This window comes from Pipistrellus hanaki (assembly GCF_964339955.1).
Source record: "Pipistrellus hanaki genome assembly, chromosome: 1".
Classification (NCBI taxonomy): domain Eukaryota; kingdom Metazoa; phylum Chordata; class Mammalia; order Chiroptera; family Vespertilionidae; genus Pipistrellus; species Pipistrellus hanaki.
Window position 1 is genome coordinate 98433481 of NC_140503.1, and position 19549 is coordinate 98453029.

Consider the following 19549-nt stretch of genomic DNA (forward strand, 5'->3'; position numbering starts at 1 on the left):
AAAAAAAAAAAAAAAAAAAAAAAAAAAAGTCAGTCTGCTCCATTTGCATGCCCCCGATTTTATTTTTTTATTTTTAAAATATATTTTATTGATTTTTTTTTTTACAGAGAGGAAGGGTGAGAGAGAGCTAGAAACATCAACCAGCCACCCCCTGCACACTCCCCACAGGGGATATGCCCGCAACCAATGTATATGCCCTTGACAGGAATCAAACCCGGGACCCCTCAGTCTGCAGGCCGACGCTCCATCCACTGAGCAAAACCGGTTTCGGTGCCCCTGATTTTATTATATTCACCAGTTTATTCTGTTCATCAGATTTTATTCATTTGAGTTTTAGATTCACTTGTTGATAGATATGTATTTGTTGTCACTTTGTTGTTCATACTTTTTTATCTTATTCTTAAAAGAATATCCTTCAGCATTTGATATAATACTGGTTTGGTTGTAATGAACTCCTTTAGCTTTTTCTTGTCTGTGAAGCTCTTTATCTACCCTTCAATACTAAATGATAGCTTTGCTGGGTAGAGTAATCTTGGTTGTAGGTTCTTGCTATTCATCATTTTGTATCTTTCTTGCCACCCCCTTCTGGCCTAGTTTTTGTTGAGAAATCAGCATACAGTTGTATGGGTGCTCCCTTATAGGTAACTAAACTGTTTTTCTCTTGCTGCCTTTAAAGTTCTCTCTTTGTCTTTTGCCCTTGGTACTTTATTATGTATATTGGTGTGGTCCTCTTTGGGTTCCTCTTGTTTGGAGTTCTATGTGCTTCGTGGATTTGCACGTCTATTTTTTTCACCAGGTAGGGGAAGTTTTCTGTCATTTCTTCAAATAGGTTTTCAATATCTTGCTCTCTCTCTTCTCTCAGTACTCTCATAATTCAGATGTTGATACTCTTGAAGTTGCCCTAGAGGTTCTTTACACTATCTTCATATTTTTAAAAATATATCTTATTTTTTACAGAGAGGAAGGGAGAGGGAGAGAGTGTTAGAAATATCGATGAGAGAGAAACATCAATCAGCTGCCTCCTGCACACCCCCCCACAGGGGATGTGCTCGCAACCAAGGTACATGCCCCTGACTGGAATCAAACCTGGGATCCTTGAGTCCACAGGCTGATGCTCTATCCACTGAGCAAAACCAGCCAGGGCTAGAAGATTCCTGAGTTACCTTAAATTTTGGTTTTGAACTCTATGTCCAGTAGTTTGCTTTCATCCATTTCTTTCATTTGTGACATGTTTCTTTGCCTCTGCATTTTGGCTGCTTCCCTGTGTACTGGGTAGCTGCTAAGTCTCCTTGAGTTGATAGAGTGGCCTTTGTGTAGTAGGTGTCCAATAGGGCCCAGTGGCTCAACCTCCCCAGTCACCTGAGGTAGATGCTCTTGTTGCATGGATTTATGGGCTGTGTGTACAGTCTTATTGTAGTTGAGCCTTGATTGCTATTGGTATCACTGGGAGAAATTGACCACCAGGCCAACTGGCTGTGAGGACCAGCTGTATCTATAATGAAAGAGCTGCTGTGCAGGAGATAACCTTATGGGACAGGACTTGCTTCAGTGGGGCTTTGGTGCTCACTGAGTCTGCCCCTTGAGTGTGTCACTTAAGGATGTGAAGAGTTGTAATCTGGTATGGTCTCACACTGACCACTGGGTACACTGGCTCTTGGATCTCCAAGGAGGTGCAAAGTCAGCTACTGCCTGGGGCCACCCAGCAGGAGCTACAGAGAGATCTTCAGATTCCTCTTCTTTGTATGGGGTTTGGAAGTGCCCAAACAAGGCCCAGCTGTGAAGCAAGGCAGGCTGCTGCTGGTGCTGGCCTTGGGACTTTTTTGTTGTTGTTGTTGTCGTCACCGTTAATATATATTTTATTAATTTTCTTACAGAGAGGAAGGGAGAGGGATAGAAAGTTAGAAACATTAATCAGCTGTCTCCTGCACACTCCCCACTGGGTATGTGCCTGCAACCAAGGCACATGCCCCTGACCGGAATCAAACCTGGGACTCCTGAGTCCACAGGCTGACGCTTTATCCACTGAGCCAAACTGGCTAGGGCTTTGGGCCTTCTTTTGATAGTCTTGGGGCTCCCTGACCCAGCTGCGGCTTGTTTGGTAGGTTTTAGGCTAAGAAAGGCCAGGCCATTTATATGCAAAAGCCACTGTGCATAGCTTGGGGGGGAGGGGGTGTTTTCAAGGAATCTCTAGGGCAAACAGCAATGGATGCCAGTCAGCCCTGCACCAGGGAGGTCCTAGCACAGAAACAGTGACCATTGTGAGCACCTCCTTCTGGAAGAAAACCATCCCCGAGTTCCTGCCCCAATGACAGTCCAGTTTCTCCCCGTATGTGTCTGGGTCCCCCAGAGGCTAGCTTGGCACTGGAGCTCTGAGCAAGCGGGAGCTTTTATCTCCCTCCTGATTAAAAAAGCCACACACTTAGATGCCAGCCTGTTCTGCACCTCTGCACTATTGGTCTCAATGTGCTTTCTTCTTTATCTCTCCAGTTGTAGTATTTTCACTCAGCCAGCTTTCCTGTGGTTCTGGATGATAAGTTATGTATTTCAGTTTTAATTTTAATGCGGTTGTGGGAGGCAGAGAAAACAGATGTTTACCTATGCCTCCACTTGGTTCTCTCCAGTTCCAAAGTTTTACCATGTCCATCTTTCTGGAGCTCAGCCTGCATCTGGGCCAGCTTAGAGCCCACCTCCTGCAGGGATGTCTGAAAAAGGAGTGGTGGTGGTTGGTTCCTATCGTGGTCTAGTGTTTCCCTCCGGACATCACCCCACCCTGGTCTCAGAGCTCCATACCCTCAGGGGCCTGCCTGGGAGTATACCTTCCACTCAAACATTGGGCATACTGGGAGATGCTGATGGAAAAGCACTGGGGAAGGGAGCAAGGTGCCTCATTATTCCCATCCAGACTGTACAGGTGACCAAAAATTTCCTGAATCCAAAAATATTGCTGGGTCAAACTCCTTAGTGCTTTCTGTATAACTGCCTAGTCTGAGGGCAGGCCCAGGTTTGCAACCCCCCCCCCCCCCCAATCTGCAGACCCTCCCCTCTGGCTGGGACCATAGGGCCTTGGCCCCCACCAGTGTTTGGTAATTAGTGGTTTCACAGCAAAGTAACTACTGTGGGCAGTGACTACAGTGCTGTGGGTCTCCTGGGGCACACATTCAGAATTAGCAAAATTGCTGGATCCTAGGGAGGTGTATGTTCTACTTGATTACCAAAGTGTTTTCCAAACTAGTTTTGACTAATTTATACTCTTCAAGCAGTTCAAGTTCCCATTGCTCCTCATCCTCATCAAGACCTGGAATGTTAGCACTAAAGTTTGTATTGATCCAATGGTGTGGAAGGGTTTTCTGTGTATTGACCTGATCACTAGTGAGGTCCAGCCATTTGTATTTCCTCTTCTGTACACACCTGTTCATAACTTTGCCCCTTTACCCTTTCTTTTTGCTTTTATCTTAATAAGCATTAAAAAGAATCCATTCTGGCTACGATGCCTTTGTTTGTTGCAAATATCTCTTAACAGTTTGTCTTTTTAATTTTATATCTTTTTAAAAAAATATATTTTTTATTGATTTTTTACAGAGAGGAAAGGAGAGGGATAGTCAGAAACATCGATGAAAGAGAAACATCAATCAGCTGCCTCCTGTACACCCCCCACTGGGGATGTGCCCACAACCAAGGTACATGCCCTTAACCGGATTCAAACCTGGGAACCCTGAGTCTACAGGCCAAACGCTTTATCCACTGAGCCAAACCAGTCAGGGCTAATTTATGATATCTTTTGATGAACTTTTTGGGTCTAGTTTGAGAAATTTTTCCTTTTCTCAGTCTTTGAGATAATCTCCTATATCTTCTTTTGAGAGTTGAAATGGGATAAAGTTGCCATGGCCTGGTGCCTTATTCTCTCACTAACTTGCCACTTATCTCTCAGTAATGCCTCCTGGTTCATAGGTCGATTCTCAACCACTGAGCCATGCCGGCCGGGTCAAAAGATTTTTAAGAACCAGTGAGACATTCAAGACTGTCCCATTGTCACCCTCTTTTTCTAGCACTTCAAAATGGCAGAGAAAGGGATCCCACTTTGCAACCAGAGGGTTGAGACAAATGAGGTGCATGGTGTGGGGTGGAGGAGGGCAATTACAAATCTACCCAATCCTTTACCTCTGCTCATTTCTTTTAGTTTTTTCAAAACCAGGTTGGGACCATAAAATGTACATCATGGTAGCGCAGCTGGTGTGACTCAGTGGTTGAATGTCAATCCATGCACCAAGAGGTTGTAGGTTCATTTCTGGTCAGGGAACATGCCCCAGTTGCTGGCTCGATCACCAGCAGGGGGCATGCAGGAGGCAGCAAATCAATGTATTTCTCTCTCCCTCAATCTCTAAAAATCAATAAAAGCATGTTTTAAAAAGGAACATGAAAAAGAGCTCCTATAAAAAAGTATGCAATGGGGGAAGGGGGGTGTTAGAGATCAACCAAAGGACTTGTATGCATGCATATAAGCATAATCAATGGACACGACACTAAAGGGGGGGTGAGGGGAGGCCGGGGTAAGGTCAATGGGGGGGAAAAGGAGACATATGCACTACTGTTCATAATACTTTAAACAAAATAAAATTAAAAACAAAACAAGCTGAAACAGGTTTGGCTCAGTGGTAGAGCATCGGTCTGCGGACTGAAAGGTCCCAGGTTCGATTCCGGTCAAGGGCATGTACGTTGGTTGCGGGCACATACCCGGTAGGGGACGTGCAAGAGGCAGCTGGTCTATGTTTCTCTCTCATCGACGTTTCTGGCTCTCTGTAAAAAATTAATAAAATATATTAAAAAAAAAAAAAAAAAAAAAAGTGAGCATCATGGCAGAGAAAAGGACTAAGCACTGAGTTCCAGGGGGTATTCCAGGTATTCACACTCAGAATGTCTCCCTGCTCCAGATCAACTTTCTAGAAAAGTGGGTTTCCTAAAAAAACACATTGGCTGTGACCTCCTCATGCTGAAAATGGAGCCCAAATCCATTAGCTTGGGACTCTACGGCCCCAGCTACACTTCTACCCACTTGTCCTCTACTCCACCCACCAACCCCAGGACTGGCCAGGGCCACAATACCAGATCTTTTGAAGCCACCACGTTTCCATATGTACATGGATACACATGTACATCAGTTCCTCTGCTGAGACTTCCTCATGTCTTCAGTTGGTAAATCTTATCTTTCCAGCTAAACGTCACCACCTCGGAGACTCCCTAGTGAGCTGCCCCAGCATCTATTGGGTAGCTCCTCTACTTCAATTGTCTACTGTCTCAGTCACACTGTATTTTAAAGAATTGGTTGTGAATGCCTCCCAGAGAAGACTGTGAGCTCCACGTGCATAGGGACCACTTCTTCAGCAGAAGCTCAAAAGAGCTTTCCGGTTCTTGCAAGGGTAGTTCAGTTGGTTACAGCATCAGCCCAACACACCAATGTTGCAGGTTCAATCTCAGTCAGGGAACATACAAGAAAAAAACCAATGAATGCATAAGTGGAACAACAAATCAATGCATCTGTCTTTCTATAGTCAGTCAATAAAAAATTGTTTTAAAAGGGGGGGCTTGTTATACGGAGGCTACACCCGCCCCCCCCCCCCCCCCGCCCCCGCCCAGGCCTGTGCCTGCCAGGACACTGATGTGACACCACTGGAATCAGTTTTGGTGATCAGGAATCGCCAGAGGTCACTGCTGATACAGAAGATAGGTGAGTGAGTGCTTAGGGGGAAAGGATGGGGGAGCAGTGAAGGGGTAAGAGCGCAGGAAAAGTCAGTGGGTCGGAGGAGCAGTTCCCTCAGTCCCTTTTTATTCTGAAGAGGCTTTGGCCTCTCCCCTCATACTGCCCATGGAAGAGTCACTGAAAACATCCACCTTCTTGTGTGAAGAGGTAGAGGTTTATTGAAATATAAACATTCAAGAACATGTAAGATAGAAAATAATCACAACATATACAGACACTTGCTGCAAGACGACGTCTGAGGTATTTATCCATTGCCTGGGCTACCCATGTGCTATCACATTTTTCCTGGCTAGAATACACATAAGATGGGGAGGGGAGGGGACAGAGCTGCGTGGGCTGCCTGCCTGTGGGGCCTTCAGGACGGCACCTTTAGGGTTCCTTGTGGCCCAGGCTCTGTTCCTAGAGACACCTACTGGTGCCCCTACTCCCAGGCTTTCAGGCTGAAACCCTGCTGTTGTCCTGAGGACAGCAAGGGTTCATTGAGAGGAGAGGCCAGGCTAGCTGCCTAAGGAATCAAATTCAATGACCAGAAAGACAGTGTGCTGTCCCTGTGTCCTCTGGGTGGGAAGAATCCATCCTTCGTAACCAAACGCCTGAGAAACACACTGGCAAATGTCTAACACCTTCAGGTGGGCCCAGTGCCAGCCAATTGAGCTCCTCCCGGGCACCAGGTCCCAGATGCCTTTCTCTGCCCACACCCTGCACTTGCCTGGTAAGAGGGTCAGCTCTGGTGGAGGGCCAGGGCAGGGGTGAGAGAAGACAAGGTCCAGCAGAGCTAAGGCACATTTTGTGCTCAAGCTCTGGAATTCTCTTTCCTTTCCTAGACAGGACTGAATGTTAGCCAAGAGTGGGCTCGAGCCACGCAGGCTCATACAACCCAGCAGTATCACAGCGTGTTGTCTACAGCATACCGTAGGGCTTATTCATTTCCAGGAGAGCCTTGCGTGAGAACCAGCTCTTCCTTAAAAAACTGGAGCAGCCTGCTCCGCTCCAGGGTTTGAGAAGATAAAGCTCTGTCATCTCCTAAGGGCCATGGCCTGCCTGTCCTGAGGTGGGAGTGTGAAGTGAAGGGGAAGCATCCCACCCCCACTGGAGAGTAGGGGTTAGGGTTGGGACTAGCCTGCTATGATAGGAATTGGCTGGAGGGCCATCTTCAGAACTGGTATGGTTTCAGGACCCAGCCTGGCTTCCACTCCACCATCTCCCTGCTGTTCTGATCCCTGAGTCATCTCTCCTGCCTGCCTTCTGCTTCCTCACCAAGGTTGCAAGGAAGGGCCAGAGGGGCTTAGGTACCAAATCATTTGTTTGGCTTTGGGGTGATCTGCTCTCATATCTTTGGTGCTATAACAATAAAAAATTTAAAATAAAAAATCAGGTCAGCAAAACACATATAAAAAGACTTCAGAGATGCAAATACTTCTGAAGAATCAAACATCAACAATTACAAATCTGAGGTATTTCAATGAACCTGAAGTTAGTAGGCTTGGGGATGTTGGGGCTAAGATGGCCCCAAGGGGCAAGTGAGCTATTCTTGGCATAGCTGACCAACAAGGGCAAGTGGGACGCGTAGGGTCCAAGAGGGTCAGTTTGAAGTGGGTGCTAGAGCCTGCCTGGGCAGCCCTCCAAGACTCTGCCTCTCCCTTAGCAGATGTCCAATGGGCCTTCGGACCTGAGGACTGCTTCAAGACTTGAATTGGAGGGACCCATGCCCCAGGAACCAATATGTTAGGTAAGGAAAGCCCTATCTCATGCTCAGCAGATAGGGATAGGAAGGCATGTGCTCAGCTCCTAGCAGACCCACACGAGAGTTAAAGATTGGGGCACTGAGCAGGGGAAGGGACCAGTGACCCTGGGGTCATGGCAGAAGGCAGGGGAAGGAAAATAAATTAAAGGAGAAAGGATATGGAGGGCCTCAGCCTTGTGTTGGCTTACAGATTGTCAATACACTGTGCCCAGGATGGGAGGTGGCCTGGGAATCCCAGGAAGCTGGCTGCCCACAGACCCCACCCATTTCTCCAGGACAATCCCTGATTGGACAACGCTGCCCTGTCCCGTCCCTCCAGCTTCTCTGTCCCCCGAGTACAGCAGGACCTGAATGGAGCCTGGACAAGTGAACACGTCCAAACTCGCAACATCTGGTATTTGACATGGGATCCGTGAGATGAGGTAAATTTTGTGCATCAACTTCCTTTACTCTCGACAGAAGAGTGGGGAGTGGAAGCTGGGTCCTGCCCCTCAGAGGGACCAACTGGTGGAGGGCTCTGCACTGGGGGTGCCCCGTGATGAGGTAGGACTTGGTGAGCAGTGAGAACTGCTGCTGCTGCTGCTGCTGCTGCTCTGGGGAGCAGACCCTGCGATGAGGTGGACCACAGGCTTCTGGGCAAACAGCACACCTGGGGTGGGGAGGAGAAGCAAGTGTGAACAGACCAAGAGAGAAGGGTGGTTCCGTCGATTCCACTGATTTAACTGGGCGAGGCCCCACTCTGGATGCCGTGCCGTGTGCTAACAGAAGTCCCCAGTACTGTCCTGCTTCCAGAAGCTTACAGGCTGGTGGCAGACACACAGGTGGGCAGAGTAATTTTGCTGAAATATCACTAATGCTCTGAGGAAAGTGTCCCCAGGGTGCTGTGGGGACAAAAAGGTTTTGAACAGCAGGGGAAAATTGGTCAGGAAAGGCTTCAGGGGAAGGCTATGCCTGCACTTTTAGAAAAAGTGGCCAAATGAAAAAGGGAAGAAGAGATCTGAAAAGAACAGAGAGAGGTGGTAACCGTGCTGGTCTGGAGGCAGATGAGGCTAGAGAGATGGGAAGACAAAGCAGTGAGGTCTGTACACCCTAAGGAAGCCAGTTCCTACCCTGAGGTCATGAAGGCCCTCAAATTTTTAAGAAGGGAGGGGTCTCATGATATGTACGTTTTAGAATGTTCTCTGTGGGGATGGGAGGATTATGGGTGATGGAAGTCTGCAAGAGAGCTGAGAGGCTTGACCCAGGACACTGGCAGTGAGGAGAGCAGGGGAGGAGGAGAGCACAGAGTAATGAGGTCTGCTCCGCTCTGGGGGACCAAGATGAGCATGACGGGCTCTCGGGAACGACTTTCAGGTTCCTGGTCTGGGCGACTGCAAACCCACAGGGAAAGGGCACTGGTGAAACAGAAACTGAAGCAGGTGAGGTTTGGGGAACTTTCAACTCTCTTCTAAGTGCTCCCCATTTTGAGAGAAAAGCATTACATCTCCCTTCTCCCGAAAGAGGACAAAAAGATGTGGAGATCAGGCCCCAACATCCTCCTTCTCTGCTTTTTCCGCGAATCCTCTCTCCCAACCCCCAAGCCCTCTAGAGCAGCAGTCGCCAACTTTCGGACCTCATGGACCACCAGGAACCATTTGTTGGCGACCGCTGTCCTAGACCATCACAGCACCACCAGAATGCAAAGAGTACCACAGCCCTACCAACTGGCTCGCCTGGTCTCGAGGGCCCCCACATCAGACAGAGCCCTCTGAAACATTAGTGGTAATGGAGAGACAGCCTGTCATGGCTACCTCTCTGCAGGCTGCTCCCAGGAACTCTGTCCCTTTCCGGTGGACCGTGATGCCCGCAGCAGGTAGCCCAGTAGAGACCCATAGCATGAGGCCTGTAGGATGGTGCCCTGAGGGGGCCTTGTCCCTAGCATAGGAGAATTCAAAGGACTAAAAGCATGTCCTGAGGAAATACCCCCCTTTTTGATGTTAAGGACACCTCTCAAGCCCTCTCTAAAATAGGTGGCTGATGCTGGGGCTTCTGGCAGAAGGCCACTGGCCAGAATGTCTGAACTCTTTAGCCCCAACTCATCAAGCTGTGCTTAACAAGTTGGCTGCGTTTATTCCCAAACTCATCCATAAACCAACGAAACAGGAGTGGAAAGAGGTTTGATGTTATGAAAACTAAGTTGATGGCTTGGGAAGACTGGTTAAACCGTGGTCAGCAAACTGCGGCTATGTTGGCTAATGAGTTTGCCGACCCCTGCGTAAGGCATTACCCTTACCCAGAAGTTTTGACTTCAGGTGAAAGACATTAGTACATTATTAAAATGTTTTTTTAAGTGTTTTTCCCTAAGGCAGTGGTCGGCAAACTCATTAGTCAACAGAGTGACCGCGGCAGTTTGCCGGCCACTGGGTTAAACCAACCACTATTGCCAAATTACACTAAGGGAGAGAAAACTGTGACAGGAAAAATGACAAACAAATATAGGTCAATTCTGCACATTCAGATCCCTTTGCCTGTGTCTGTCCTTGATCCATTTTAAAAAAAAAGGAATGACAGAGGTTTGGAAAGAGAACAGCTGAAGCACAAAGAAAGGAGACCCTAATATTAGAAGACCATAATGGTGGATTTAGAATATAATGTTTAAGGCATGGATATAGAATTATGGTTCTTCACATTAGGTGATATTTTTTTTTCCAATTAGCAAGCCAATCATTGTCCAAAAAGGTTCAGTGTAGGGTTTCTATCGTCTGTCAAAGGTGGAGGGGGATCTGTCATCATGTTAGCAGTCCTCAGCCTCCGCTAGTCCAGAAGATCCACTTTACCTCCGGAGCCCCAAAGAAGGTGTGCGCCCGCAGGGTAACAAATGGGCCCCTCGGGCGGCTGCACTGATGCTGACCACCACACAGCGCCTCCCTGGAGCTCCAAGGGCCTCACCTGCATAGGTGGTGCCGTCGATATCCACAGACATGTTAATGCTCCCAATGCTGCCTGAGGTCAGATTCAGTGCTGTAGCCGAGGCCTCTGATCTGTCTTCTGCTGGGGACAAGAGAGAGAGGACCTGGTCAAGCCTTCTGGCACTTCTGTTGTCCTTTCTGTGGCGCTCCCATATCTGGCCACAGCGGGCCAAGGCCCACCGTTAGGAAGTATTTACATAATCTTCTCCGAAGACTCAGACTTGCTAATGTCCTGTTGCTGCTTTCTCTATTGAGCCATTTCACCTCCTCAACTCTGATTGAAGAAAAAAGGGATCACCATCATCAAGGAGGTTTCTCTTGGCTCACAGCTGTGTGCTGGTGCTTTCAAAGAAATCTGGCAAACTTCCCTGAGCAAATCTGGCAAACTATCTATCAACTGGGGAACTGGAGATCAGGAAGATCCCGTCTGCCTGAGGCCTCACCTCGCTGCCACTGTCTCCCACTTCACTGGAATGGGAGGTCCTCAGGAGAGGTCTACCTACCCAGTATGTGGTGTTTCATCTCAGCCTGGGCATCGGGGGCTTGCGGAAGGCCTCTGCCCAGCTCACTTCTGTCTGCTCACCTCACACAGGGCCACGAAATCCTCCAGGTAAGTTGTCTGTCCTGTTAGCCTCTGGCATGTGCAGGACCAGGGCACCTGGCCTTGAATGGGTAACAGCAGAGCCCTGCTGTCCGGGTTGTCACCTCAGCCTCCTTCTGTTCCTCAACCAGGGGAAGGTGGAAGAGGGACAGGCTGCCTGGGAATATGCACAGCTCCCTCCCTCCACACCTGGTTTCTTCCGCACACACACCTATTTCATGTTCGTTGTGAGACAGCATCAAGGGCAATAAATGGCAAAGAAAATGTGTGTGAGGAGAAAAGGGTGAGGAGAGGAACAAGGGACATAGAGTATGTGGTTCAGGGGATGTGAAAGTGGGGAACCTGAAAAATGCAAAAAGGAAGGGAAAGGTTGTCAATTATGTTCCAAACTTGTGCTTCCTCCTTTCCACTTGCACTGAGGGACACTGGCAGCTTGGCCTGAGGCATCAGAGCCCCTCTAGAGTCTCAAGAACAGAGGTGCTGACTTTCTCCCAGATCTGCCTTGCACTTGCATACAATCTCTACCTCCGGTAAGGTACTGGAGTGAAGGCTGAGCCCTTTAATTTAGACAGATCAAAAGGCTGGGGGTGAGGTGGGGGGACAGACACACAGCTACTGTCCCTAAAGTTCTCTGGTTCCTCCTCTAGAAAGCATGCTTCTTCTTATTGCTAAAGAATAGGGCACTGCCTGAGGCAATTTCTGCTCCTCTAGAAAATGACCTTGCCAAAGCTGGTTTGGCTCAGTGGTAGAGCATCGGTCTGCGGACTGAAAGGTCCCAGGTTCGATTCTGGTCAAGGGCATGTACGTTGGTTGCGGGCACATCCTCGGTAGGGGATGTGCAAGAGGCAGCTGGTCGATGTTTCTCCCTCATCGACGTTTCTAGCTCTCTATCTCTCTTCCTTCCTCTCTGTAAAAAATCAATAAAATATATTAAAAAAAAAAAAAAATGACCTGGGCTTGGTGAACTGAGATCTATCTGGAGGAGCGCCCACTCCAGTCCTACGGGATGTGATGCGCTCCTGAATGGGTCCAAGCAACACTCACCCCTGCCGGTGACCCGGATCTTCATGGGTAGCTGCCGGGTCATGCTGAAAAAGTTGCGCTGGAAGGCCTGCTGCACTAGGCGCTGCTCCTCCTCAGACAGCCTGGAAGCCTTCTTCCCAGGGGGCTCTCCTGGCTCCAGCTGTTCCCGCAGCTGCTCCAGCGTGGCCATCCGGGTACTAGCCTGCTGGCCTGTCAAGGTCATGGGCACAGCCTGACGATTTGGCACAGGTACTGTTGTCACCGGGACTCCATCACCTGGCAAAAGCACCAGAGCTAGAACAACCCATAATCCACCCTCCCACCCAGGACTTCACACAGAAACTTGGCTCCATTTCTCCCTCCTTCCCCCTCCTTCTGAGCCCTGCAAACCTTTCCTGAGAGTAGTTGCTGGGGATACCCGAGGGCTGCTGCCACTGGTAGCACTGCTGGAGCCCAGCCCAAGGACGGGGAAGCGGATCTTGGGTGTGGAGAGAAGGGCCGGGGCCCTGGTGGCAGCAGCTGTGGCAGTGGGTGAGTAGCCAATGAGGGAGGAGCTGTAGCTGGGCCGGCGGCCCTCCCGCCGGTTGCCATCAATGGCTGCCTGGAGCTCAGCTGGGGAGCTCAAGGCTTTCTTCTCACACTCGTAAGCATAGAGGTACTTCATGTACCTGGAAGGAAGCAAGCAAGCAAGGGCAATCAAAACATGGCACCAGAGACAGTCCATCTGAGCTGCTGGGTCTGTGGGAGTAGACTCTAGGACAAAGGACCACCACCTAGATCACCCAGTGGAAGAGTAAGCTGGGGACTGCTGACCACCCTGGTCCAGGCCCCTCTAACTGCTCCTTAGTTCTGCACACTGCTCAAAGTGGAGGCGTCATTCACTAAGGGAAATAAAGGAAAACTCCGCTGACGGTCATTTTGGCTCCTTTTTAGAACCCTGGCAGAAACCAAGCCCATGCTGTGACATTACTGTCTTGCTTATCTTCTAACCATCCCAAGTCAGGCTGGTTAGACAGGGGCATTCTGCCCATTGTGTGTCAGATGTCCCAGGAAGCAATTCTCTACCCAAGAACCTTGAAAGAAGGCCTGCTATACTAGTTTAGTGCTAATCCCCACTTCTGCTGGGTCAGTTCCAATAGATAAACCCTTTCAACAAGGATATGACATGCTACATAACTGGTATATCAGTTACATATTCTTCACAGAGTAACTTCCAGAGTGTTAGGAAAGCAACAGAATGCTGAAGCAGAAGCATGCGGGCCACTCGGGAAATGACGACTCTCATCATTACTTTGGTCTAGTGACGGATTGACCTCAGAAAGCTCCTGGCTGTCGCAGGAATCCCACACTTCTTGTTAACTGTACAGTGGAATTTTCTTCCTTTCTCTCCTCTAAGTTAAAACATCCCTTTCTCCAGTCTCAGCCCCCTTTCCCCAAGGCCCTGGCAACTCACTGGGTCCTCAGGGTAAAGGCAGCACTGGTGATGGATGTGGGCAGGTTCAGGCCTTTGGTGATCTCCCTCCATATCTTCTTGTTGATGATCTCCACCAGGCCACCCTTCTCTGTCACCAGCTTGTACAGCATATACAGGTCTAGGATCTGCTTGGCCATGATAGGAATTCGGTTGATAGGGGTCCCTGTGATTGTCCAAAGAGAGAAACAGAGGGGTACATCATCAAGCAGAGAAAAAAAAGATGCTTGTGGAGAGAACCAAGACGGAGGCACAGGTAATCACCTATACTTGCTGCCTCTTACAACCACATCAAAACCACAACTAAACAGCAGAACAACTACCACCCAGAACCTTAGGAAAGCTGGCTGAGAGGAAGTCCCACAACTAGAGAGGTGAAGAAAGCCCACTGAGACTGGTAAGAGGAGTGGAGGCGCAGAAAGTGCTGGCACCTGGGTGTGCTCCTCTTTTAACCGGAAGGAAGATACAAATTCCCATTTGCTCTGAACTCCAGTTCCAGGCGAGACTCTGGGGGACCCAAAATGGGAGAAACTGGACTGTCTGGCATCGGGACAGGAATGCAAGGGTGGCTTTCTCTCAGAGGTGCTCACAGTGATCACTGCTTCTGCACAGAGACGTGGGATGTGGAGAACGGGGGACTTCTCCAGTTCAGGGCAGCCATCGCTATTTGCTCCGCCCTGGTGATTCCCAGAGACCCCGCCCCACCCAATTTACAATCCCACCAAAGCTGTGCTCACCAGCTTTTGCATATGAATGGCCTGTCCTTTTGCCTAAAACCTGTCAAACAGCAGCTGGGTCAGAGAGCCCCAGAGCCTACAAAAGAAGGCCCAATGCCCCACAGTAGCAGCAACAGCAGCAGCCTGCCTTGCTTCACAGCTGGGCCTCATCTAGGCACTTCCAAACCCCATACAAAGAGGAAGAATCTGCAGATCTCTCTGTAGCTCCTGCTGGGCAGCCCCTGGCAGTGGCTGACCTTGCTCCTCCTTGGAGATTCAAGAGCCAGTGTACCCAGTGGTCAGAATGAGACCAAACCAGATTACAACTCTTTAGATCTATAAAAGACATACTCAGGGGGCAGACTCAGTGAGCACCAAAGCCCCACTGAAGCAAGTCATGCCCCATAAGAGTGTCTCCTGCGCAACAGATCTTCCAGTGTAGACACAGCTGGTGATAGCAGCCAACTGGCCTGGAGGCCAATTACTCCCAGTGATACCAACAGCAATCAAGGGCTAACTACAAGACTGTGCAAACAACCTACAAAGGAATGCACCAAGAGTATCCACCTCAGGTGACTGGGGAGGCTGAGCCACTGGGCCCTACAGGACACCTAGCACACAAAGGCCACCTATCAACTTAAGGAGATTTAGCAGCTACTCAGTACATAGAAACAAACACAGGGAAGCAGCCAAAATGCAGAGGCAAAGAAACAAGTCATAAATGAAAGAAATGGATGAAAACAAAATAATGGACAAAGAGTTCAAAACCACGGTTATAAGGTTACTCAAGAATCTTCTAGCCGGGACCAGTTTGGCTCAGTGGATAGAGCGTCAGCTTGGGGACTGAAGGGCCCCGGGTTCGATTCCGGTCAAGGGCATGTACCTTGGTTGCGTGCATATCCCCAGTAGGGGGTGTGCAAGAGGCAGCTGATCAATGACTCTCTCATTGATGTTTCTAACTCTCTATCTCTCTCCCTTCCTCTCTGTAGAAAAATCAATAAAATATATTAAAAAAAAAAAAAAAAAAAGAATCTTCTAGAAACCTCTGAGAAATTTAGTGAGACACTCAAGGATATGAAAAAGGACCAATCAGAAATTAAGCAATACACTGATTGAAATAAAGAATAATATACAGAAGTTCAACAGCAGACTACAGAATCTCAAGAATCAAGTCAAAGATTTGAAATACGAAGATGCAAAAAGAAAAAAAGAATCCAAAAATATGAAGATAGTGTAAGAAGCCTCTAGGACAACTTCAAGCATACTAACATCTGAATTATGGGGATGACAGAAGAAGAGAGAGAGCAAGATATTAATAACCTATTTGAAGAAATAATGACAGAAAATTTCCCCTACCTGGTGAAAGAAATAGACTTAAAAGTCCACAAAGCACAGAGAACCCCAAACAAGAGGAATCTAAAAAGGACCACAACAAGACACATGATAATTAAAATGCCAAGGGCAAAAGACAAAGAGGGAATATTAAAAGCAGCAAGAGAAAAAACAGTTTAGTTACCTACAAGGGAGCACCCATATAACTGTCAGCTGATTTCTCAACAGAAACTATGCAGGCCAGAAGGGAGTGGCAAGAAAGATACAAAGTGATGAATAGCAAGAACCTACAGCCAAAAATACTCTACCCAGCAAAGCTATCATTTAGAATTGAAGGTCAGATAGAGCTTCACAGACAAGAAAAAGCTAAAGGAGTTCATTAGCACCAAACCAGTATTATATGAAATGCTGAAGTGTATTCTCTAAGAAGAGGAAGAAAAAGGTAAAGATAAAAATTATGAACAACAAGGTGACAGCAAACATATAACTATCAATAAGTGAATCTAGCCAAAACCGGTTTGACTCAGTGGATAGAGCACTGAAAGGTCGCAGATTCGATTCCGGTCAAGGAATCGAATACATATACATTGGTTGCAGGCACATCTCTGGTGGGGGGTGTGCAGGAGGCAGCTGGTCAATGATTCTCTCTCATCAATGTTTCTGGTTATCTATCCCTCTCCCTTCCTTTCTGTGAAAAATCAATAAAAAAATATTTAAAAAAAAATAAGTGAATCTAAAAATCAAGTGAATAAAAAATATGATGAATAGAATAAACTGGTGAATATAGTAGAATCAGGGGCACAGAAAGGGAGTGGACTGACAATTTTCGGGGGGGAAGAGGGTGTGGGGGTGTGGGAAGAGATTGGACAAAAATCTTACACCTATGGATGAGGACAGTGGGGAGGAGGGAGTACGGCATGGGTGGGGTGGGAAACAGGTGTAGGGGAACTATGGAAGGGAGGGAAGGGACATCTGTAATAATCTGAACAATAAAAGCTTTATTTTTTTTAAAAAGATAGTACACAAAACATCCACAGGGGGGAAAAAGAAGGAAAAAAAGACACCTGTGTATGCCCACTTTCTGTTCAGTTGGAAATATTATGTTCATGAATCTGCTTAGAAGTATAATTTAACTCAAACTCCCAAAACCTGGAAGCTATCAGACTAGCTGCCACTTCTCTTATGATGAACAGAAAGACAGGTCCTACTCACAGGCTGTGTGGCCTTGGGTAAAACACGGAACCTTTTTGGATCTGTTTTCCAGCTATACTAATAGGGTAATATGCTAATTAGACCAGACCTTCCAGGAGATCTTCCAGATGTCCTTCTGGACAAAGCCATGGTGGCAGGGCCAAGGCAGAGGTGGTTAGGAGCAATCAAGCCAGGAGGGGAGGGCAGTTAGAGGCAAGCAGGCCGGCAGTGTGGGTGCAGTTGGGGGAGAGCAGGCTGGCATTAGGGGGCAGTCAGGGGCAATCAGGCCAGCATTGGGGGTGAGAAGACTGATGATGGGGGGGGATATTTGGGGGCGAGCAGGCAGGCAGGTGAGCAGTTGGGAGCCAGCGGTCCTGGATTGTGAGAGGGATCCCAGATTGGGGAGGTTGCAGGCTGGGCTGAGGGAACCCCCTACCCCACTATGCATGAATTTCGTGCACCAGGTCACTAGTCTACAAATAAGAGGGTTGGACTAGATTTTTTAATTTTCCTAGCAGTACTGAGTCCAGATTCTGTCTTAATGATGTGGCAGTTCACTCCTCTGCCTTCATGTGCCCAATGGCAGCCTTCACATGCCAATCAGCTCCTTCTCAATTTGGAGTTGGTATGCTTGACAGGGGAGCTCCTTCCTGGTTCATCCCCCCTGGATAACTGCTTCCTTCTTCCTCTCCTGCTGCACCAGAGAGAAATGGGCTTTTCTCTCCTGTCCCCACCACATCAAAGGAGCTGCAGGAAACACAAGTTTCCAGGGCAGTGAAAAGCCACTCAACAATGCTCTCTTCACTAATGACTCCACCCCCTCTCTGGTCTTTGAAAGGGAGGGGCAGCTTCAGCCCCTTGGCCTCGAAGGGAAATAAGAGGAGCCTAGCTGTGACTAGGAAAGCTGACACTGAGCAGGAAGGCCCACTAATGAGTACCAGGAGATACAGGGAGGGCGGAGCCAAGTGCCTTTCACAGGTCCTAGTCAGGAGGCATAATAGATGACTATCATTTGGCAGCCTTCAGATTAATGATCTGGAGGTCAGAGGGGAGAATTCCAAAGGGAAGGGTCATGGTCCAGGGCAGGGTGTGAGACTTGTTGCCTATTAACGGCAAATTCCTTGTACTGTACAGGCTGCTCCTCCTCTAGCCTTTCCCATTGTCCCAACCTCACTGACAGCCTGGTAGATGTTAGGCCAGCCTGACTAGAGAAGGGCTGTTTGTTTCTTCTCTCAAGGAATGACATTCCCTTTTCAGCCCTGGAATGTTGGCCCCACCAACTCTTTTATAGGATAACTCAAGTCAGAGAACGGGGTGAATACTCCCACATTTATGAAGAAGCAGTGTGAGCATGAACAAGTGGAAATGTTATGTCAAGACCAAGTATCTTTCTCAGTGTGGGGAGGAAGTACGAGGCCTCCAAGAGGTCTTTGAAGGGTCAAGGACAAAGAGGTCACAGAATTAGATTCAAAGTCTCACAGGTAAACTCTCAAGGATTGTTGGTATATTCCTAAGACACAGGTTATATGTCAGTTAACGTTTTCTTTCTGTGCTGTTCTGGAAAGTCAACTTTACTCCAGTCACAAGACAAGATCCTGATGATGCATCAGAACTAGTCTCCTGGCAGCACAGGACCAAGGTCCATCTCCTTCTCGATGCCTATGTGCCTGAGCTCACTAAAGGCCTTGGCGAGTTCACACACCGCCATTGCACTGCCTGGAGACCCCATGAAAACCACTCCCAAGATCCCCTCACACAGGCCCCCTAAGCTCACATTTCCAGAAGCTATCCGGACATCTTCACATGTGACCTGCTCACTCCAAGTCAGAGTGTTCACAACAGCTCACCTTTATCCCCTAAGCTAGTTCCCTTTTCCAATTGCTTCCTTCTTCCAATAACACATCATTCTTTGAGGTTTTAGGCAGGAAGGTCAGAGGCTGCACTGATTCCTCTTCTCTATCACCAACCTTTAGGTTGTTAAGAAGATCCACTGATTCTTCTGTTGAGGTACCTTGCAAAGGTGTCTTTCTTTCCAGCCTGCAGCCACCACGCTGGACCAGGCCCTCACTGGCTCACAATTAGATGTCTGCAGCAGTCTCTATCCATACTTTCACCATATTACTCAACCCCTTGCTTCAAAACCTATAAAGATGGTTTAGCTCAGTGGATGGAGCATGGGCCTGCGGACTGAAAGGTCCCAGGTTGATCCGGTCAAGGGCATGTACCTTGGTTGCGGGCACATCCCCATTAGGGGGTGTGCAAGAGGCAGCTGATAGATGTTTCTCTCTCATCGATGTTTCTAACTTTCTATCACTCTATCTCTTCCTCTCTGTACAAAATCAATAAAATATATATATTTTTTAAAAGATCAAAACCTATAAAGACTCTTACTGCCTACCCATCCCACCCCACATATTCAATCTCATGACCAACTTCCCCGACACTTGGTAAAAGATCATATAGGCAGTATTTCCAGCACATCCCAACTACTCACTCTCCAATTAGTTAGGTCTCCTCACTATTACCTCCAAAACCAAGTTCATTTCTCCTCTACCTTTTATTTTGTGCTCTCCCTCTTCATCAAGGTTAAAGTGACCTGACTTTGCTCAAAACCTTTCCACACTGGCCTTCAATGTTCACTGCATCCAGGAATAATTTTCTAACTACCCCAGTTTATGTGGATGCCTTCCCTTTCAGAATTTCTATTATTAAAAATTTCAGCAAATAATTACTTTCTCATTGTTTTGTGTGTATTCATCGGGTATCCC

The 19549-nt window shown here is 48.0% G+C and overlaps 1 protein-coding gene and 1 long non-coding RNA gene across 3 annotated transcripts in view; both read right to left on the reverse strand.

Annotated features, from left to right (window-relative positions):
• Nucleotides 1-23: 23 nt before the first annotated feature.
• LOC311630335 lies at nucleotides 24-5417 on the reverse strand. The gene is made up of 3 exons (XR_014796353.1): nucleotides 5101-5417; nucleotides 2596-2702; nucleotides 24-1867 (listed from the first exon to the last, which is right to left on the reverse strand). It is a non-coding gene; the product is annotated as an uncharacterized lncRNA (long non-coding RNA).
• A 470-nt stretch (nucleotides 5418-5887) lies between these two features.
• The window catches only part of ARID3B (AT-rich interaction domain 3B), an 80638-nt gene continuing 66976 nt past the window's right edge, over nucleotides 5888-19549 (reverse strand). The window contains exons 5-9 of one of the 2 annotated variants that reach the window (XM_084905961.1): nucleotides 13525-13708; nucleotides 12462-12739; nucleotides 12093-12347; nucleotides 10428-10526; nucleotides 5888-8148 (exon numbers count right to left, since the gene is read on the reverse strand). In XM_084905961.1, the coding sequence (XP_084762087.1) occupies nucleotides 7991-8148; nucleotides 10428-10526; nucleotides 12093-12347; nucleotides 12462-12739; nucleotides 13525-13708 (974 nt within the window). In that variant the 3' untranslated portion in view covers nucleotides 5888-7990. Of the gene's footprint in view, nucleotides 8149-10427; nucleotides 10530-12092; nucleotides 12348-12461; nucleotides 12740-13524; nucleotides 13709-19549 lie in introns of both variants that reach the window. The other variant, XM_084905960.1, reaches the window with a different exon arrangement.